Source organism: Rhea pennata, chromosome 4 (assembly GCF_028389875.1).
Source record: "Rhea pennata isolate bPtePen1 chromosome 4, bPtePen1.pri, whole genome shotgun sequence".
In the NCBI taxonomy this organism is placed as follows: domain Eukaryota; kingdom Metazoa; phylum Chordata; class Aves; order Rheiformes; family Rheidae; genus Rhea; species Rhea pennata.
Window position 1 is genome coordinate 31,602,689 of NC_084666.1, and position 19,884 is coordinate 31,622,572.

A 19,884-nucleotide genomic window follows, 5' to 3' on the forward strand; every position below is an offset into this window, starting at 1 on the left:
CAGCAGACATGGAGATAGAAGAAAATGCTAGGTGGATAGGAGATAGATTATTGTGTGAATAACAGCCACTAAGATAGTCTGTCTTCTGAAATGAAGACTTACTCGATTAAGCAAAGAACACTGTAGCATGGTACGAATACAGTAGAAAACTATCAAAATATGTGTTGTCCAAATGAAATTCATATTTTCTGAAATTGTGAGATCCCATGATGCACTCCTACTTCAGTATGGCATTCACACATGCCACCTGTTCACTACAGGTGTTAAGCACATTAGTAACCATTGCTTTTTATTTATAATTTCAAATAAAAAATTAAGTGAATGATTTAAGATCTTGCTAGATTAGTTAATTTATCATTATGTACTTGTTCACACTTGTAACATTTAAAATTAGTAAAACACTGAAAGCGACTGAGAACTTTGCCTCTGAGATGTTTTCCTGCTGAATAAACTTAAGCAATACGAAACTAAAAAGGGAGATAATGTCTATCTAAAGTCATTTTAATGGCTTTAGTTTGCATCACATAACCAATGAATTAGTAGAACTGTGTGCAATAACACTGAATATCTTCTGGTTCTTTTAGTCTTCATTTTCTAAAATATTTCAATTTCAAGATACAACATACTGTAAGATACTGGGGAATGGCTGTTTCCGTAACGATCAAAACTGTGCGTCCTGCTTGTGGCATTTGCAGTTTCTTGAATCATCTTTCCTTTCTTACGTAGAATACATAAATAAAAATGTTACTGCGCATTTTTGCCACAGATTATGATGTATACACAGATTATATATGAGTACTGCTTCATTTTATGAGGGCTTGAATTTGTAGGATGTATGTTTGTGGCTTTCTTGAGATATCCATACATCTGCTGTTTCCTTGACAATAGCAATATAGATGCTGCAATCACCATGGGAATGGTACTCCTGAATGAAGCTGCTACATCCAAAGGCGATGTTGGAAAAAGGAGAAGTAAGTTACTTAGTACAATGAAGGAAATATTTACACAATTAAAAGAAATTGAAAAATTACAAATGTGTATCTGATTAAGTTTTCAAAAAGTCTTCCTCAAACCAATTTTTACCTTTTGGGGGGTGAAGGTTGAGAGAGTATCAATCTCGTGTAACTATACCTGCATTCACATGAAGTTATAACACTATAAAAATATCTTAAGCATACTTAGCCAAGCTGCTACTTGACACAGTATCTGCACAATGCACAACTGTACAATATGAAGGTTTTTTGGCTCTTCAGTTGTATTGCAAGTTAATGAGATAAAGAACAAAAGATTCAAAACATCATTTTCAAACTGAATTTAGTCATTTAAGGTTTTTTAAGGTGACAACATCCACAGGAGGATGAAAATTATTTTTCTAGGTACAATTTGCCAGTGTCATATGTCTCAGAGGAAAGTGAAAGCCCAACAGGAAGTGTGGTACAGGACATATCTTAATCTGAAATGTCCAAAGAGTCTCAGCTTGAAATGCAAATTTTATATTTTCCTGATTTTTCATCATTCAAAACATTTAGAAACTTTTTTTGCCAATGAATTCCTGAGCACAAAAATTTAAACTTCCTAATCCTTAAGTTGAACAGCCTCTTGCATATTAGGACATAAGTCTACATGAATACTTCTATCAACCTTTGTACCTTTCAAAATATATTTTTTCATAGCCCCTCTTATTTATCTCTTTTCTAATTCTTGAAGGAATTCAAGACCTTTTAAAAGACATCAAGCTTTCTATGCTGCTTTGCCATTCTTTCTTAGTTCAGTTCTTTATTATCGTCTGTGCCGTACACACTGTACAGAAAGGAATAGCTGACTGTTTTCTGTAAAAGCATTACGTATTTCTTCCTAATTGCTGGTTGAATGTTGGCTGGAGATTTCTGGTTTACAGTGATTTTGTGTTTTTCTTCAGTGAGCTGTAGATGTTTAAATTCTTATTTTTTTTTACACTAACTTTGATACCCTTGTCAGAAGAAACATTCACATGAATTTCATGGAAATGTAATCTTAAATCCTCTTTGACATCTGAGTCTGTGAAGATGGATGTGGTGAAGTAATAGTGGGATGTAGTGCAAATTCAAACTGTTCTGCTTATGACTCTGATGTGAATGCTTTCTCTGTACCTGCCTTCCACTGTTTATGCTTTTATTGCATTTATGCACTGTTTATGCAATTTATTCATCCATACATTGAAATTGTATTTGAAGTTGATAAAAATTGTGTATGGGTAGTTTTCTCAAAATAATTGCAGAAGATTTATATTTAAATTGACACATTAGTTTCCATGTATCCAATTTTAATGAAAAATATTTATCATCAGTTTCACTGACTTGATGGTTGCTTCATCTTTGCTCAAAGCCAGCACACTTTTGAAGGGTGAATACTGCAATTAAATAGCAAAGGTTTGACTGAACTAGAAATAGTGAAAGAAGAGAAGCTTTTAAATTCAAATGAGCTCACTAGGACTGAAAGATTATCTTATGTAGATGAGATGCATCTTAATTATATACATCAGCTTGTAAGATAGTGCCTTCCCTCCCCCGTCATTGAACAAGCTAACATGACTGAAAAGGTTTTATGCTATTACTGCAGAGGTACCAACTGGTGTCAAATTTTATTTGTTAATTTAAGCATTTACTTTCCTAATTTGTTCTTAGCCTGAAAAGGCTCAAAGATCTTGTATCTGGATGCTATCAAAAAGTCTGCATTATTGTTACTTATCTACAGAACCTAAAAATTTATGCTGCTATCAAGTTAAGAGGAAAAAGTAATCTGGCAGCCAACCTTGGATCTTATTACAGTGGAATGTTTTAGCCACTAAGAAATATATAAGGTAATTATTATACTGCTTTCACCATTATGTTAGCCTTAGTTGACTAGAGAGAACATGACTCCATTAGTGAAAGGATATTTTTCTAAACATAATATGTTTTCTGGAAAGAAAAAGCAAATACCTGAAATTACATTGCTTGATACGTATAATTTACAGGGTTATTAAATCCATTATCAGCGGTAAGGTGTTTACATCCACAAACAGTTGAGCTGAAAATTGCTACCATCTTTCCTTGAAAATATATTCATACTGACAAGCTATTTTGCTTAATAACCACAAATATTTCTGCACATGTTTGCAATCCTGTCAGAAGATAGTGGGCATCAGTAGGCAAGGCAGCAACACTTCCGTATTCTATGTCAGAATTCTTCGTAAATGATTGACACAAGTAATATCCTCTGTACACACCCTAGATTTAAATCTTTTATGTGCTAGTAACAAAGTTATTTTCTTTCCAGTAATATGCCTGGTAGGCCTGGGTCTGGTGGTCTTCTTCTTCAGCTTCCTGTTGTCGATATTCCGCTCCAAATACCATGGCTACCCATATAGGTAATCTCTTATTAAATCCTTACTTTAGATAACTTGTTATATATTTTAGTAACTTTATGTGCTTTTAAAATAGCTTTTAGCTAAGAATTTGTTAATTAATTCTTATCACTGAAGTCTATGGGAGCTGAAATAAGCAGAAAGAGTGGTGATTCATTCAAGCAAACCAAGAAGATCTGAGAAGCTAATGGGCCTAATATGACTATTACTGTAGACCAGCACTTCTGAGCAGAGAACACAGCATACACAAGTACTCCAGGAAAAAATGTAAAAGTAAACAGATGCTTGAAGTTTTAGACCTTTATTAAATATTTATTTGTGTATCTTTATAGCTAAGATGTACATATACCTACAAAATGCAGAGACACCTTAATCCTTCCTTTCCTCTCTCTTTCTGTGTATATAAGAAAACACACAAAAACCAAACCAGGGTATAGTGCTAAGTTCTGATTTATAACTGAAAGTTTGCTCTTCTTTTTTCAGCCACACCAGGAGAGGAAAGAAAGGATTAAGGTCTTTCTGCATTTTGTAGGTAAATGCTTTTGGCTGGCAGGTTACCTACAGAGATAGTCTAGACTTCTGATTCACATCATCTTCACATCAGCTCTTCTCTTCTTTTTAGTAGTCTGTCATGAACAGAGATGGATGGCCCATATCATTTTCTCATAATCCTGTTCTCATTTTCAGAAGTACGTGAAAAAGCCTAGCTAGCAGAAGGAAACCAAGAAAAGGTGTAGTCATCAGAGATTCAGAAATTGAGGACTAGGCTACCTAGCAATACAGTGACATTTCCCTAGTCATCAAGTTTGTAGAACAGAACAGAGATCTGTTAATCTTTCTCTTCCAAAGCTTTGTTTTACGTTTGCTAGAGTATTTTTAATGAGGAAGAATCTTTCTCCTTCATACTGTCCATGACAGCAGTTTCAATCCATTAGCTTCTGATCCTATTTGAAACTATGCTTTTCTTCCTTTTGCCTCAGTCTTTGTTCCGTTTTCACCTTTTTTCCTGTTAATGTTCACAGGCAACTAACATTTTATGTATTTTAGCCTTAGTCACTAATAGCTGAGTATAAAATTGAGATAGGTCTTAGTCACATTAGGTCCTAGTATCTATATTTGCTAAATAACAGAGGTTCTGGAGGCCAGTTTAAGTTTTAGGAGAATACCTATCTTTTCTAAAAAATGTCTAGCAGCAGTTGGAGCCCTGTGTAAATTTTAAACTTCTCACTTCATATCCAAGCTAAGAATGAAGGACATCAAAAAGCGCGCGCACGCACACACACACACCCCCTGAAAAAAAAAAAAAAAAAAAGAGAGAACTTCTGAATTCTGTCAAAGGTTTAATTTCAAGAAATTTAATTAAAAGTGCAACACATTTGGAAGAGAAGTGCACTTATTCCTGTGCTAAAGCAAGTGAAGAAAATACCAGAAAAAATCCAGGATGATGCTGTAAGGAATAATTAATCACAAGCCTGTTATAATTGGATATGGCTGCATCATAGTGTTACTATGAAGAAATTATCAGTGTTACTATGAAGAAATTATCAGATCCATAAAGCAAATTCTGTTCTAAGGAGCTAAATAGATTCACTATTGCAACTTACTAACTACTAACACTCATCAAGTAAATTGATAAAATAATAAACCTTGTGTGGATGCTTGAGAACACGAGAAACATCATTTAATAGCTGGTTCAGTGTTATGAAGTTTTCTTTAGGTTTTTTTTGTTTTTAATACTATTGCTCCTGCAGAGTTAAGCAAGATTTTAAAGACTTGCTTGTACTGCCGTAGATTCTCCGTTAATGGGAATCAACTAATCATTCAATCTTAGATCCTCACTCAATACAAAATTGCTGAAAACTTACTAGAACTGATCCTACTACTCCTTTGCTGTTATCAGCTTTCCTTTGCTTGTTTCCAAATGAGGTGTTCATTTATCTATTCCTTTAAGCATTAAATGTTTGAGGTTTTGAGAGGGTATCTCTTGGGGAGCTCTGACCCCATTTTCTTTAGTGCTATTGATTCTTTGACACTTCAGTATCTCAGCCATGTCATCTTCAGGGCAAATCTCAGTTTGCTACAAAAACAGATGCTGTTTCTTAAGAAGAGAAGGATCTACTTGATTTATTTATATACTTTGAAAGAATTTTAATGAAGTGAGCAATGCAGAACACTAAAGAGGAATCTAGACCAAGTGTATTAGCTGTGTTTTTCTCCTTTACCCCTTTAATTTCATATCCTGTATTTTAACAGTCATCTGTGCTTTTATACATTCATCTTTTTGTTGCATTTCCTTAGCATCTTCAACAGAATCCCAGGGTAGATATATCTTAAGAGGTGAAATTTGTCCATCTTTTTACTTTCACTGGCTGTTGATTTCACCTTGAAATTATCAGTCTTTACATGATACGCGTATAGCTATGTGTCATAGCTCCTTCTGATCCTCAGACTGGCAAAGCTTTGCCTTTAACAATACTAACAGCAAGGCATACTAATGACCTGACAGTTAAAAAAAAAAAAAAAAAAAAAAGAGAGAGAAAAAGGAAAAAAAAGTTATATTGGCATGCCTAAAGCAATACTTAAAGAAAACAGAAATTTTAATGCTATATACACACAATCACAAGCATCAGCTTTACTGTCCTATTTTACAGAAAGTCAGATAAACTAAATCACTTGTATACTCTGTCACTGAGCAACCAAATAAGTCCTCTGTGAAGCAGCATGCATTGATAAAAACTGAAAAAGCAACACAACCTGCTGTTCATCTTCTTTCTCACCACTGACCTGCAGGTCATGAAGATATATCCAAAGATGGATGAAAATAAATCATGAATCAGAGACTGGAGAAGGACTGTTACTTCCTTTTCTAATATTCATAAAACAAAAGACTAGTAATGCTGTTATTTCCTTGACTCTAGTAATGCCATTGTCATTGTTCTTTTCAGTGACAGACAGTGAAGGGTCCAGAGGAGTCCTAGATTAAAGCACAGGTCTAACAGGTCTATAAATGGGCTCTTTAGGGAGCTTCTTAGGGAACTTCTACATAGTTTTAAGCATTTACCTTATCTCATGTTCTGTAGTATTTCTTAATGGCTAAAGATCTGCTTACAGACAGAAAGTAAGGAACAATAAATGTGGCGGTGGCAAGAATCACACATATATTTACAGTATTGATGACTATTTATCTTTCTCTACAGTAAATCTGCATGCCTTTTAGCTGTAATCTTCAGCCCTTCACTCTTCCCCCTACACGCATACACACACACACCTTTTTTCACTACCAGTGTTCCTCTTCCCCTCTTCTTTTTCCTATACATGGTCTTATATCTCTAGCCTTGGTCTAGATTATCTTTTCTTTCTTTTTTTTTTTTTTTTTTTTTTCTGGGGGGGGTGGTCTTATGTGCACAGCATTCTCCTACTTCTCCATTCAGCACCTTACAACTTGCCTCTTCATGTTGTTGCTCTTGATGGCTTTTGTTTTTCAAACAAATCAGTTCACCCTCCAGCATCTAGCAAATTGCCATCTGTTTTGCCTTGGTTTATATGTCTTGCCTAGTGAGCTTGTCAACATTTTGCAGCAGGAAACATCTTTATATTGGTACTGTCTTTTAAGCTTATAGTTTTGTATGGATGTTTTGTAATGATTAAGCAGTTATGCCATGAATAGAAAAGTGATAACTTACTGCAACGTCTGTATGCTAGCACATTATTGATCTGTAAGGAGATGGAAGATCTTTTATGGAAAGCTAGAGGCAGTGAAGTTAAATAAACTCCTCCTTTCAGGCCTTCACAGAGCTCCCACTACAGCCATACTCAAAAATTCCTCTGGTTTCCCACTCCTCATTTGTAAGATAATTCTACTTTTGGTAGAGCATTTGGAAATCCTTAAATGAAAGTTGTGGCAAGCAATATATATATGTATTTTTAAAGTATGAAGTTTTGTTCCGGGGAAAAGAAACTGCAGTAGGTATACAATGATGTAATACCATCTCACACTTCTTTGCTTATTAAAACATTAAGAATTTAAGTGTCTGCAGTGCTACAGACCCTTGCTATGTCCTCTAAACTCTCCTCACTCTGGAGCCAGTTTAACAATGAAGGAAGAATGTTTTAAATAAATCTGAAACATCTCCTGGGAGAGGTGGTTCTCAATTTAAATAGTAAGAGCAGATGCAGAACTTGATTGAAGAGAACAGATGTTTCAAGTACGTTTTGCTTTTTAAGTTTTTTTAATAGGAAAATTTAAGTTTCAGTCACTCAACTTTTATTTATTTTGATAACTTTCATGCTTGCTTAGTAATTACTTAATGGGATATAAAAATTTAAGAGATCATCACACAAATGTTGAATGAATTTCAAATGAATGTTTTGAAGTATGTATTTATTCTGTTAAAATAATTGCAATGCCACATTTTATATGCATTTTTCAGCACTTAATCTTTTTTTTCCCTCCTTTTCAGCTTCCTAATTAAATGAATTCAAGAGGGATTCATTTAGAGCTGTTTCCTGCGAAGATAAGCTGTTACTGATATTATCTGCTTACCAATGTTACATGTATTCAAGAATCTTTTATTGGTTTATCTGTTTTTGTGATATATTATATAGTATGCTGATAGACGAATGCAGTTTTATGCAATGAATGCTTAATTTATAAAAAACTTACAGTAAACATCCCATTGGGAAATGTTGAATACAATATACTCAGTGCTCAGGAGTTTAAATAAAGTTCATTATAATGGGTGTCTGTTCAAGCCTTCCTCATTAGAAGGAGTCCAAAGAGTATTAAGATTTTCCTACTGAAGTATGTTCTAAGGTTTTGAGACACGCTTTAGAAACTGAACAAAGTGCCATGCTTTTTTCAACTACTGTTAAGAGAAATACTATGGTGAGAACCATAATTTGGGAACTACATGCCTCTTATCACCTCTTTACTTTGAAACTGTAGAAGTTCAGGGAACAGTAAGATTCTGCTCAGGATTTTTAAGAGGTTGTACACTAACCATGCTGTGAAGGGTCCCCTCCAAAATTCCCCAAAACCTTTGGCAGCCGTGATGCTTCCAGAGATGGTACAACCCTGCATGCTCTTAGCTGCAGTATAGACAGTAGGTGGACTCAGTACCTGGAGTACAGCTGGTACCTGGAGCAGTACAGTCTGTTCAGGCAACATTCATTTTTATCAAATCAGCTTACAATCAGTCAAACTAATTAATAAACATATTTAAGATTCCGGGTCAATATTTTTTGAAGATTTAGAACATACTTATAGTGGTTCCCACACTTAGCGATGTTTGGATTGATATGGAACAAACATCCTGTCAGTATCCATGGTGGGGTCTATTTAAGGTGTTTAATGCAGTCTCTGATCACCTCAAACATGTTGAATCACTAATATAAGAAATTCTAGAGACTTAATCTCATTTCTCGGGGGGGGGGGGGGGGGGGTTTCCTTGCTCTGGCTCGGCAATATTAAGAGTGCATACATTCTGAATTCGGGTCCTCTTTCACACCAAAGGATGTTATTCAAAATGGTTGGTTTCTGGAATCTTGAAATCAAAAAGGCTTAAGATTTGTTCCCAATTTAGTAAAACAGTTTTGCACAGAAGTTTAAACAGACCAAGACTGAGCCTCTGTGGTGACAAAAGGGCTGGGGGGAGGGGAGGCAGGAGTTTTTTAACCCATAACTTTCTTATGTCCTTAGAAGTATTGAGAAGAATGAATTATCCTGAACAATCTTTATAAACAAGTACATGTGAATGTATTGGAACAGGAGTTAGAGCAATTGCTAGTTTTCTGCATTCACACAGCTTTGTGAAAAGCTGATACAGGTATATATAATATACTACTTCTGTAGCTGCTAGTATCTCACACATTTTGTAAAATGCTCACAAACCTTAGAGTACGCCTACAGAGAGTATTTGGTGTGGTTCAGGAGACAGTAAGAATCACATGCTACTCCATCTCAATCTTACTGACTTGTTTTTTTGGGGGGGATTTTTTTTTTTAATTGGAAGGAGGGGGAAACAAACTGACTTACAAGGCTTCTCATTCCAAGCTGTTTCCCAGGTACTAGTTCACTGTCGGTGGCACCAGCAGTTTCTTCCTTGTGTTTTTTTGCCATATCACAGGCCTTAAAGTTTTTGCATGAATCTAACTGATGTTTGAAGAAACTCCCCAGTTATTCATTTGTTTTGTTAAACTTTAATAGTTATTTTAACTAAATGTTGATACAATGACACATGTAATTCCAACTGTTAAAGGAAGCTTTTGGGTGCAAATCGAAGGATGTATAAATATGAAGGCGGAGATAAGCATGCATCTTTTAAGGTACACAGATTCTAAATGAAAGGAGTATGGTGCTGGGAAGCTTGATGACATTTTTCACTAGTAGAAATTTGCAGCAGTAGACACCTTCAGACTTGTAAAAAATAAATAAAAATCCATACATGAGGATCCAACCATAGAGACTTATAGCCACAAAGCCTTAGGACTCATTTTGCTAAGAAAGTTGAAAAATTCACCAATCTCTCCAGTCGAATTCAACTACAGATATTCTCTAAAACAGCCAAATGAAATTCTACCCAGCTACACACAACTTGAACATACTTAAGGTTCTTTTGAGGATATAGAACTGACCTCTGCAGTTTTCTGGTAAGGCAGAGTCACATGCAGAGTCAGGACCCAATCCTTAAAAGGTTTAAGATGCCTTTAGAGTACATTAAAACCTCTGGCAGTTTATTCTTCCAGTTCTTTATGTGCTTAAACTGAGTATGAATTTTACTCTTTATGGTTGTAGTACTGAATAATCAGACTCAAGAAAAACTACCTGGAGCTTTTATCTCTGATGAAAATGTAATATAGATACCTTCTTGCATACTCCCTCATACTGAATGATGATTTTATAAATTTGTTGAACTTTTTTTTTTCTTGTTTCTTTACCCAAGAGAAATTGCTTCCTTCCACCCCTAGCATCTATCAGAGGGAATCAATCATTAGACTCCATAAAGGCTGAATCCATAAAGTCCCATCACTGGGCAGATCTGGGCCTCCCCAGGAGTTCTTAATTAAAAACTTAACTTTCTGAGCTCTGACAGCATCATGCTAGAGCCTCTCAAATCCAAGAGTAGACATTCACCTGCAGTTCTTATCTGAACAAGAACACTATATGTTCTCTGAGGTGTGGATACATGCTGAAATAAGAGTTACAGAAGCTCAGAATTCATTGGCTGCCACGTGGTAAAGCAAATGTAATATCATCCATAAATGAAGGTTAGGTTAAAAGACCTGGTCTTTTGCTTTCTCTCATCATTGTCATATAAACCTACCACCTGCAGGGGAACGGAGCTTTGAAGAGTGTTTAACTGTATTTAATTTGATTTATCTACACCAAAAATTATAATTCCATGTCCTACATTCAGCCCAATTGGCTGTAGTATTATACAAGGTAACACTATAAGAAAAAAAAACAAAAGCAAAACACAAATTTCCTTCCTTCTGCATCAGTAAATGTATGATGCTAAAAGATTCATCTTACTATATTTTCAAGGGAGATTTGTGATATGTGTTAATAATAGATCAATACATTTTATTTGAGATAGTAACTTCAGTAATCACTAAATTGTCTGTATCTAAGAGCACTCGAAGTAAATATTTGTTTTGTATTTAGCCTTTCCAACTTGTATTTTGAAAAAGTAGAACAGTAATGAAGTAGTCTCAGAAGTTCCCAAGTTGGAAAGTTTTGTTTCATCTTCTAATAGTTATGTTTTTACTTTAGAAATTTTACTCTGGAGAGGAGGAAAAAAAGCCTCGAGGTAAGTCATTACTGAGGTGCGCTTCAGGCAGAGAACTGTGAAATGTATGAATTTATCTAGGCTGTAGTGCACATACTTCCATAAGAATTTGTTACCCTCTGGTAGCATTTGGTGCAAAAGTTTCCTTCTGCACATTTCAGGATAGAGAACAGGAAGCCTTATATTATGGAAAAAAAAAAAAAAAAAAAAAAAAAAAAAAAAAAAAAAAAAGCCTGTTAGAATCCTAAATAGGATTAGTATGTATTAATAATGTATTTTCATTAGCAATGGAGTCATTTTGCCCAGAAGAAAATATAACCTTTTATTTTTTATTTGAAAATATTTTCATTTGTCATAGCTAGTGGAAGCTAGTGGAAGTATGAGAATTAGATTTTGGCCATTCCTTGCCTTTTTTCCAATGATGACATTCACATGCGTATCTCAAGAGGGCTACTACCACCACCACATCTGCTGCTAAGTAATAACCTACCTAATGTCAATATTGAGCTGGTTTGGCCATCCATCTCTGTCACTAAAAAGTCCTCCATATTCAAGGTATTCAGAGCTTGGAATAACTTCACCTGATACAGAATAATTTTACCTAGTTCAGAATAGTTTTCAGCCTTTCCTTTTCCCCTCCCCCCCCCCCCAAAAAAATGTATAGTCTAGGTACCACAGATTCAGATGGAGCATTTTTAGTATTTTTTGTGTTTTAAATTGTTGCCTATCCAGGCAAGTCTTAAAAGAGCAAGAAAATTAGTTTTAAATGGCTACATAGATTTAATTAAGTCCCAAACAACTTAATTTTCTAAACGTCATTTTACTTTTAGGCAAGACTATACACAGTCCCAAAATCTGTATCCCCATCCAGGCTCCCGTTAGGAGATATCCATGTTTTCTCAGGAATGCTCAAGATACCTGTCTTCTCTGACAGACAGCTCGTGACTGCTCAAATGCAAATACTCATATCCATTAAACAAAAACAGAAAACCACATATGCACACAAAACACAGATGTTACAACTCCTGCTTTTCAGGGATATATTATTCATCATCAATGTGTCAGCTGGTATAATTCAAAAAACATTAGGAGATTAAACCACATTCAGATTTTGTTCTATTTCTCCGATGATTGCCTCACCAGAGTGGCTTCTGCAAAAGAACCCAAGATAACTATCCAGCTGCACCTCTTTCAGAGATGTTTGAATGCCTCTGGGGTCTCTGTTTATTACAAAACTGTCATAGGAAGAACTGGAACAACATTATGTTGTTGCAGAGCTCTTCATGATCAGAATGTTATGTGGCAATCAAGGCCTCCAGCATCCCTTCCTAAACCTCTCTTTGACTCAAAGCCCTCACTTCTTTGTTGCTAGTTTTCCTTCGGAGAAGGTCAGCAGCTACAATAAAAGTTCCAGTATCTTTTCTTGCCCAACCTTGGGCATATTTAGAAACTTTCAGAGTTTACTGATCCTCCAAGAGGCTCTCTGCTGTCATTACTGTGCAAGTATCATAATATTTTCTTTGTGAACAAGCACAGTGCCTTCAAATGTCATTCGCACAGAGAGATATGCGAAGAAGTGTATTAAAAGGCTTTGGTTTCAATTGGTCATGCTTTCTGGGCTACTCATCCTTCAAACACTTCTTGCAATTGATTTGTTTCAGGAAAACATTAACATTTAATATCATTACAGGTTTAAGTAGTTATTTATCATCCTTCTGAGGGAGGGAATTCTTTTTTGCAGGTCCCAGGTTTTGTGACACTAATATAAATCAGCACTGAACAGTGCTCCAGTATGTCATGCATTAATAAGGCAAAAAAATTGGGCAAGATAATAGAGATAAGTGAAGATGTATAATAGACTGTCTCCAGTATAGACTAGCTTTCAGTGTGATTTGTAGATGGAGTAAAGCAGGTGGCAATACTCCCAGGAGTGTCAGAAGCCTAAAAGCAAACATATTGCTCAAACGTAGGTTTAGAGTATAACCGTGTAGTGGATTTGTAGATGGATTACAGCTACAAAATGTATTCTTGATGGTATCAGGCTCAAAGTGATTAAGAGGCAGCTAGAGATTACTACCAGGGATATTCGCATTCCTTTTCCAGTTCACGTTTGCCATTCTTCCCAATACAAATGTTCATATTGTGAAGAAATACTGGAATTAAGTTTCATTCTCCCCTTGAATTTACCTGCATTCAGATACGTTCTGTGCTGAAAATCTTTTATTTAAACCCTTGATTTTGCAATCAGCAATATATAGTATTCAGGTAAGTAACTTTCTGTTCTTAAATAATATAACCAAAAGCAGAAAGTTTGTTGTTAGGAATTGCTGGCATTCAGAACAAGAGTAGGATTTAGAACACAACTGCACTATTTGTCAGTAGAGAGAACACAAGCAAAAGCTTTTGTATGATGCTAATTGTAGGAAATGGCTAGGAAGAGTTTATTCGGTCTATACTCTTGTATAACAGAGATGCTGCAGGTGGCTTGAGCTGGACTTCTATTTCCAGATAGACATAAAATAAAATCAGAGTATGTGATGGTCTCCAGCATTTCAGCCTATGTTCCTTGAAGGAGATAACTAGCTCTCTCAAATAATCAGTTAGCCTCACCAAAACAAAAAGTGTAATTGCCTTTTTAAATCCTATCAGCTTATAGTTTGCTGCATGTACCACCAGTACTTCTCATCTGGAGTAAATACAAAATATTGAGAAAGGTGTTTTATCATATAAGCTGCATTGTTTGATGCAGGACATGGGGCCACACCTCTGCAGCAAACAAAACAGATGAAACAGTGTTAAGAACAGAAGATTATTGTTAAATAAGAGTCAACCTCCAAAACCAAAACAGTTCCATAAAGTAATTTAACATAAGTTATGTTAATATGTAACATACATGTTACATACATAACATGAGTGGCTGCTCTCAACTGTGGAATCCTAGAATACACCTAAGACTTTCCACACTTGGTACAAAGCAGGGAACACAAATCACTTTTAAATTGCTGAATAACTTCAGGAACTGGAGAGCAATATGCTACCTTCTACGTAGAGATAATGGTTAAGAACCTGGAAATGAAAAAAATGTTATATTCATGCCTACAGTGTTATTGTTTTCCAAGTAGTTTTATTTTTTTAATAAGCAATACTGAGTCCTCAAGATAAACTACTTCACCTTGTATCCATATTTCATTCAAACATAAATAAAACCCATGACGTTCCCTGTTAAAGCCAACAAAACCCAAGCAGTGGAAATTTATTGAAAGTTTCCTGTTACCTTTCTATATACAGTTAATGATTAAGAAGAGTAACTATCCCTTAGTGTTGCTAATTTGTTTTTCTTTCTTGAGTAACTGAACTTTTCTTAGTACACAGTCAGCTTTCCTTGGTCCAATCCAACATAACAATAACAGGATACAACAAGAATTAGAGAGAATTTTTTTTATCCTATTTCTGATCCCTTTAGTTCATTGCTCTAAATTGTGTAGGACACGCATTATATGTATCCTAGTTAGCCTCAAGAAAACATTAATTAAAAAGGTGTAGCAAATCTCATTATTGTTGACAAAAAAAGACAATATTGAACAATTAGCCACGTCCTCAGTGTAAATATTTTGGGAACCAGAACATAAAGGATTAATTGGGCTTGTAGATCTGATGTGCAACATCCTATGTAATTAGGATTACAGCTTTATGAAATAAATGATAATGAATAACCACAGTTTATTAAAGCAATAATTACATTTTGCATTAATCTTTTTTTATGCAAAATAGTTGTCTCCCTGCTTAGGAATACCTGATTGGTTACCAACTGCTCAGTTTAGTAGCCTGCACTGCACATTATCAGAACTGCACTGATCATCAGAATCGTCTTGAAAGCCCTAATCAGGAGTGATGTGGCAAGAACAAGAGTTTAAAGTTTTTCTGACAAAGAGACTAAAATAATTCTTAGAGTAGTACCATATTAAAAAGCAACTTTTTATTTACAAATTTGCGGCTCTTATGTCAACTGGTTCCACTACTACTTTCCATACAATAAGCCAGGACTACAAAACCAAATCAGAACAATCAGCAATATGAAACAAATGTGGAAAATTTCCAGTTATAAGAGCAAGTTACAAGTTTCCGTTATTTCCAAGCAGATGGGAGTTCAAGCACAGGATGAACTGGGATGTGGATAAGTTTTTTTTTTTTTTTAAAAAAAAAAAAAAAAAAAAAAACGTTTGGTCAAAATGAAAATTTTTAAAAAACCCACTAAGTTCACATACTATCCTTTCCCTCCATCTGCACATACTTGCTATAGATACTGTCCTTGATGGTACAGGTTGGTTGGTTGCTCAATTTAGTGTATGCATACTGTATATATATGTTTTATTAAGGGAGAGCACAGGCAAAAGGTCAGCTGCAGCCTAGACTGGGCAGAGCCCTAGGGTGAAGGAGAGTACCACATGGACACCAAACACGCTAAGCCTGCTCCACTAGCAGAGGTTTCCCAAGTACCGAGCCAGATGGCAAGGCTAGGGGAGCGTCTGAGCAGGCTGGATAGCTACAGCATAGTCCAAGACTTAGGGCACTCTTTGAAGGAGAAAAGAGCAAACTCACAGCTAGCAGTCAGACGCAACAGAGACCACCCTTCCCTACAAGCACAGGAGAGACCATGGAGTTTGTTGCAACCTAGGAAGCAGAAGATCACAAGGCTAGATCCCAGCCCTCAGGGACTGCAAGCCCAGCAGAATACTAACTTCAAGGAGGAGATACAAACAGCCCAATTCCTGCCAGCTCTAACCAGCTCAAGAAACTCCCATCTTAGACAGATACAATGCTTGAAACAACCCTCCATGCTCCATTTCACACACGAGAAACCCGCATTTGTTCCCCTCTGCTTCTAACGCAGAGCCACAAGTCCGTGAGGCATGCACTGAGCACTTCTGTGAGAAAATTTATGTCACATAAATAAGGTTTACTTTTATACACATACAGAAATAATTTGCAGGAGCAGAACCTGAGGCTTTTCCCAAGACAGGCAGCACAGAGTCTCAGTAACACCAGGAAGGGATTGGAAACCAGTTGCTAAACCTGGACTAGCCTCTGCATCCCAGAAGAGCTTTCTCCCAGTGAGAACGCAGCAGGGTGCCTCAGCTTTCCTCCATCCCAGTCACATATTACCATTTCTGAGGACATCAATATCCACAGCCCAGAGGCTTACCTCATTCTCCAGAAGCACCGCTCTGGCTGTGCTCTCCTTCTTGCTCCTGAGGACTCACCCCCTGCCTCTTCCTGCCTCTTTATTCCCAGCAGCTGGGCCCATTTTCTGCTGCTCCTGCCTAATTCATGAGGTTAACCCTGGTCTTGCTGTGGCATGTTTGTAAATCCTATCAGAGCAATATGTAAATTTTAATCATTACACTGGCTGAAATGGTTAAATGTGAATTGTTGCTGCTTTTTAAAGTAGTTAAATGAAAGTTAGCATTGGCTATTTTAAACTTGAAACATTTCCTCTAAAATATACTTATTAATTGATACAATTAGTAGAGTTAATAAAATAATAGATTTATGATTTCAATTTTTTTAAGGGCCTGCTTTTGTTTAAAACAAGGAATGGCTCTGGAGTTCACCCCGGCAGAGGCTTTGAAACGATCAATATGATTCCAACAGCGAAGGACATCGTTCACACTTCTTTCTTCTCATTGATACAATTGAGCTTACTAAGATATCGGAGCTATTGCCAGAGTCCCTTGCAAAGGGTACATTCATTAAATTGTAGAGGTCTGGTGTGCAGTGAGTGACCGCCTGTGAAATGAAAGCTCTGTTCTAGTGAGATTCAAAGCTGAAGGTGACAAGCGCAAAACAAAATTGCTTCTCTTGTCAAATCCTTCTTAAAACATCTTAAAGCAGATTTCTGCTTAATCATCTTCAAAGTCACTTGCGTCCTAACCTGGAGATGCTGGCTCGTTTGTAGCAAAGGCAAGACTATTTTGTATTTACTACTTTCACCTGGGCACCACATTCAGGTTGGTTGTCATTAGCCGATACCTCTCCTTGAGAGAGTCCTGGAAGCGATGTGTTTCCGTGATTTGGGAGGAGGCAGGAAAGGCTGTCTGCAGAGTTCGAGCTGTAAACAAACATGGGTCTTCTATTTTCTTTCTAACATACAGCTGGAAAGCACTTTTCATAGGGATATTGGGTGTGAATTATGCCAAATATTTTGTCACTAAATATAATGGATTTTTTTGTCTCCTTCTTTGCCTGATGTAATTCCTGCTGTTCTACTAACTAGTGTTTAATTGAGCTAATGAAAAGGAAAAAAAAAATCACAAGAAAAAATTAATGGTCATGCCTGCACAGACAGGTCGGCTGATGACAAGGTCTGCAGTGGCATCCCCTTGCCGGCCTTGCTGCCTCTGTTCAGCATCACTGACCACTGATTTTTTTTTTTTTAATTTCCACCAAAATGTCCACTGATGTCTTATTTTACATTTATTATCTGTTGCTATTCTAATCACACCCAGGCGGGATTGGTGATGTGCAGTGTATAAGTGCATGCAACTACTGACCCAGCAGTTGTGATTTTCCTCCTTTCTCCTCAGAGCAGCACCGCACTAAGTGGATGAGGTACATGAGTCCATTTGAAATATTTGAAAATATTTCTGACTCAATGTTTGCAGTGAAGTTCCTTGGATTTGTAATTTGCTACCTTGATTGCTCTGAAGTATCACAGATTTGATGAACTTCATCTAGACACTGTTCTGGGTCTTGTTTACCATTCTAGACATACATTTAAAATTAAGAAATGATTCATATTATAACAAATCCATATTCTAACAAATATAGTTCACTTTTTGAGAAAGAGAAAGAGAAAGGTGTTCCAGGGTGTTATTTTGAATTACTACATGTGAGCATCAACTCTGCAGATACTTGTTTAATAAGCATGTAAACATTCCCACCAATTTAAACACATCTGCATTATTTTGTCTGTATACTGTAACATCACTATACTGTGATGTTAAATAACTGTTTTATCCCAGAAGTGTTTGCACTGCTTTGAGAGACAGAGTAATGCCTGCATACGCCACTTGTAAAGGGTCTTGGGATCCTTTCATGTGGGACAGTACTGAGCCTTATCCAAACTGTACTTCCACATCTTTGGGAGGTTTGTACATCATTGATATTATCAGGATTCCTTCTTACTACTGCTTATCCGGGCCACTGCAGGGGGAATTCACTTCTAATATCCTCCACACTGGTCCATGGAGGAGCAGTAAAGGCAATGGGGAAAGGAGATGAATGAACCTGAAGAATGAGGATGAGATACTTAGATGATGATGTACTGGAATGTTTTGCTCCTGACTCCCTCTGACTCTCATCTGCATTCTTTTTAATCTGCAAAGAAAAAGGAATTGTGATTCATAACTACCTTTATCTGCTTCTTGATAAATTTCTTGGGATTTACCCATCATATGAAAAATTTTAATTGCATTGTCAGTATTCATTAAACTGCATCTTAACTTGAAATTTGTTTTCTGTCATGAATGGAAAACTTCAAAAATTATCTCTCTTTAGGAGAATTTGAATTCCTTTAACTATGAGAATTGATGTTTTAGAGGCTCAAAAGATCCAACTTTGTGAACACTTATGCACAAAAACAATGCAAAAAAATAATATGAGTAAACATTTATAGAACCTGAAAGAGAAGTAGAAGCTGGATAAGAAAAAGGAAAATTGTTCTTGACAAGTGGGGAAGGAAATGCCAAAAAGAAACCATCCTCTGCTGCCAATAGCTTGACCATATAGAAAAATTGTTTACTGATTCACCCTATTTCAGTTAGTACTGGCTGACAATTGCAAAAAAGATTATGAAGAAGTGAAGATTAAAAAAAAAGAGAGGACAAATAGAGCTGTGGGAAGCTATGGCAGTGAGACAGGGAGAGAGACTCTTTCTGGTCACATGCCAGGTCATTATTTTTAAATTAGACATTGAAATATTTATGGAGTCGTTAGTAGCAATGAGTAAACAGTAAGCTTCACCTTACTCAAATGCTATTTTGTATTAACCTCTATGAAACAGTTTTTCTTAATTCTGGCTCTGAATGGTGATAGGAAGAACGGGATGGCCTGCCTGGCACTTATTAGGCAGTCTCAGAGCAAATAACCAATTCAAGAATCAAGCCTATGGGATTGCTTGTGTTTACTTTCAAAAACTCTAGGCAGAGAAATTAAATATAATCTTCACCATTTAACCAAATTTCTTAGCACATTATATTCTCCAGATAGGTTACACATATTCTTTTAAATATCTGAGCTCATTATACCTTCTCCCTTAGGTATTTAACATCCTTTGATGGCCACTGTGCTTTAATTCAAATTTTAATTTTTTTAAATTTAATGCAGTAGTCAGAGAAACTTGACTGGTTTTAGACATTTTGGTTATAGACTTTGAAATAAGTCTTTGGCAGTTCTTTCTGCTGATTTACAGCAGCTGACAGATGATTACAACTCCATGCGTCCAGTCACAAAGAAGTTATTTCACTTTCTGCATCCTCTGATTGACAAGAAAGGTGAAAATTGAAAGTTCAAACAGATTGTTGAAAATAAGATAATTTTGACTTTACAACTGTGAAGAGAAAGCGGTACTGCACATTACCAAACAGAGAAAAAAAACTACCCACCACTCTATCAAATTCTTTGTGCAGTTATTGATTTGATTTTCTTCTTAAT

The 19,884-nt window shown here is 36.1% G+C and overlaps 1 protein-coding gene across 1 annotated transcript in view; it reads left to right on the forward strand.

Annotated features, from left to right (window-relative positions):
• TUSC3 (tumor suppressor candidate 3) overlaps window positions 1-8,125 on the forward strand; it is a 134,078-nt gene extending 125,953 nt beyond the window's left edge. Inside the window, exons 8-10 of the mRNA XM_062574645.1 lie at window positions 897-971; window positions 3,298-3,388; window positions 7,846-8,125. Of these exons, the coding sequence (XP_062430629.1) occupies window positions 897-971; window positions 3,298-3,388; window positions 7,846-7,861 (182 nt within the window). The 3' untranslated portion in view covers window positions 7,862-8,125. The remainder of the gene's footprint in view (window positions 1-896; window positions 972-3,297; window positions 3,389-7,845) is intronic.
• The last annotated feature ends 11,759 nt before the right edge of the window (window positions 8,126-19,884 follow it).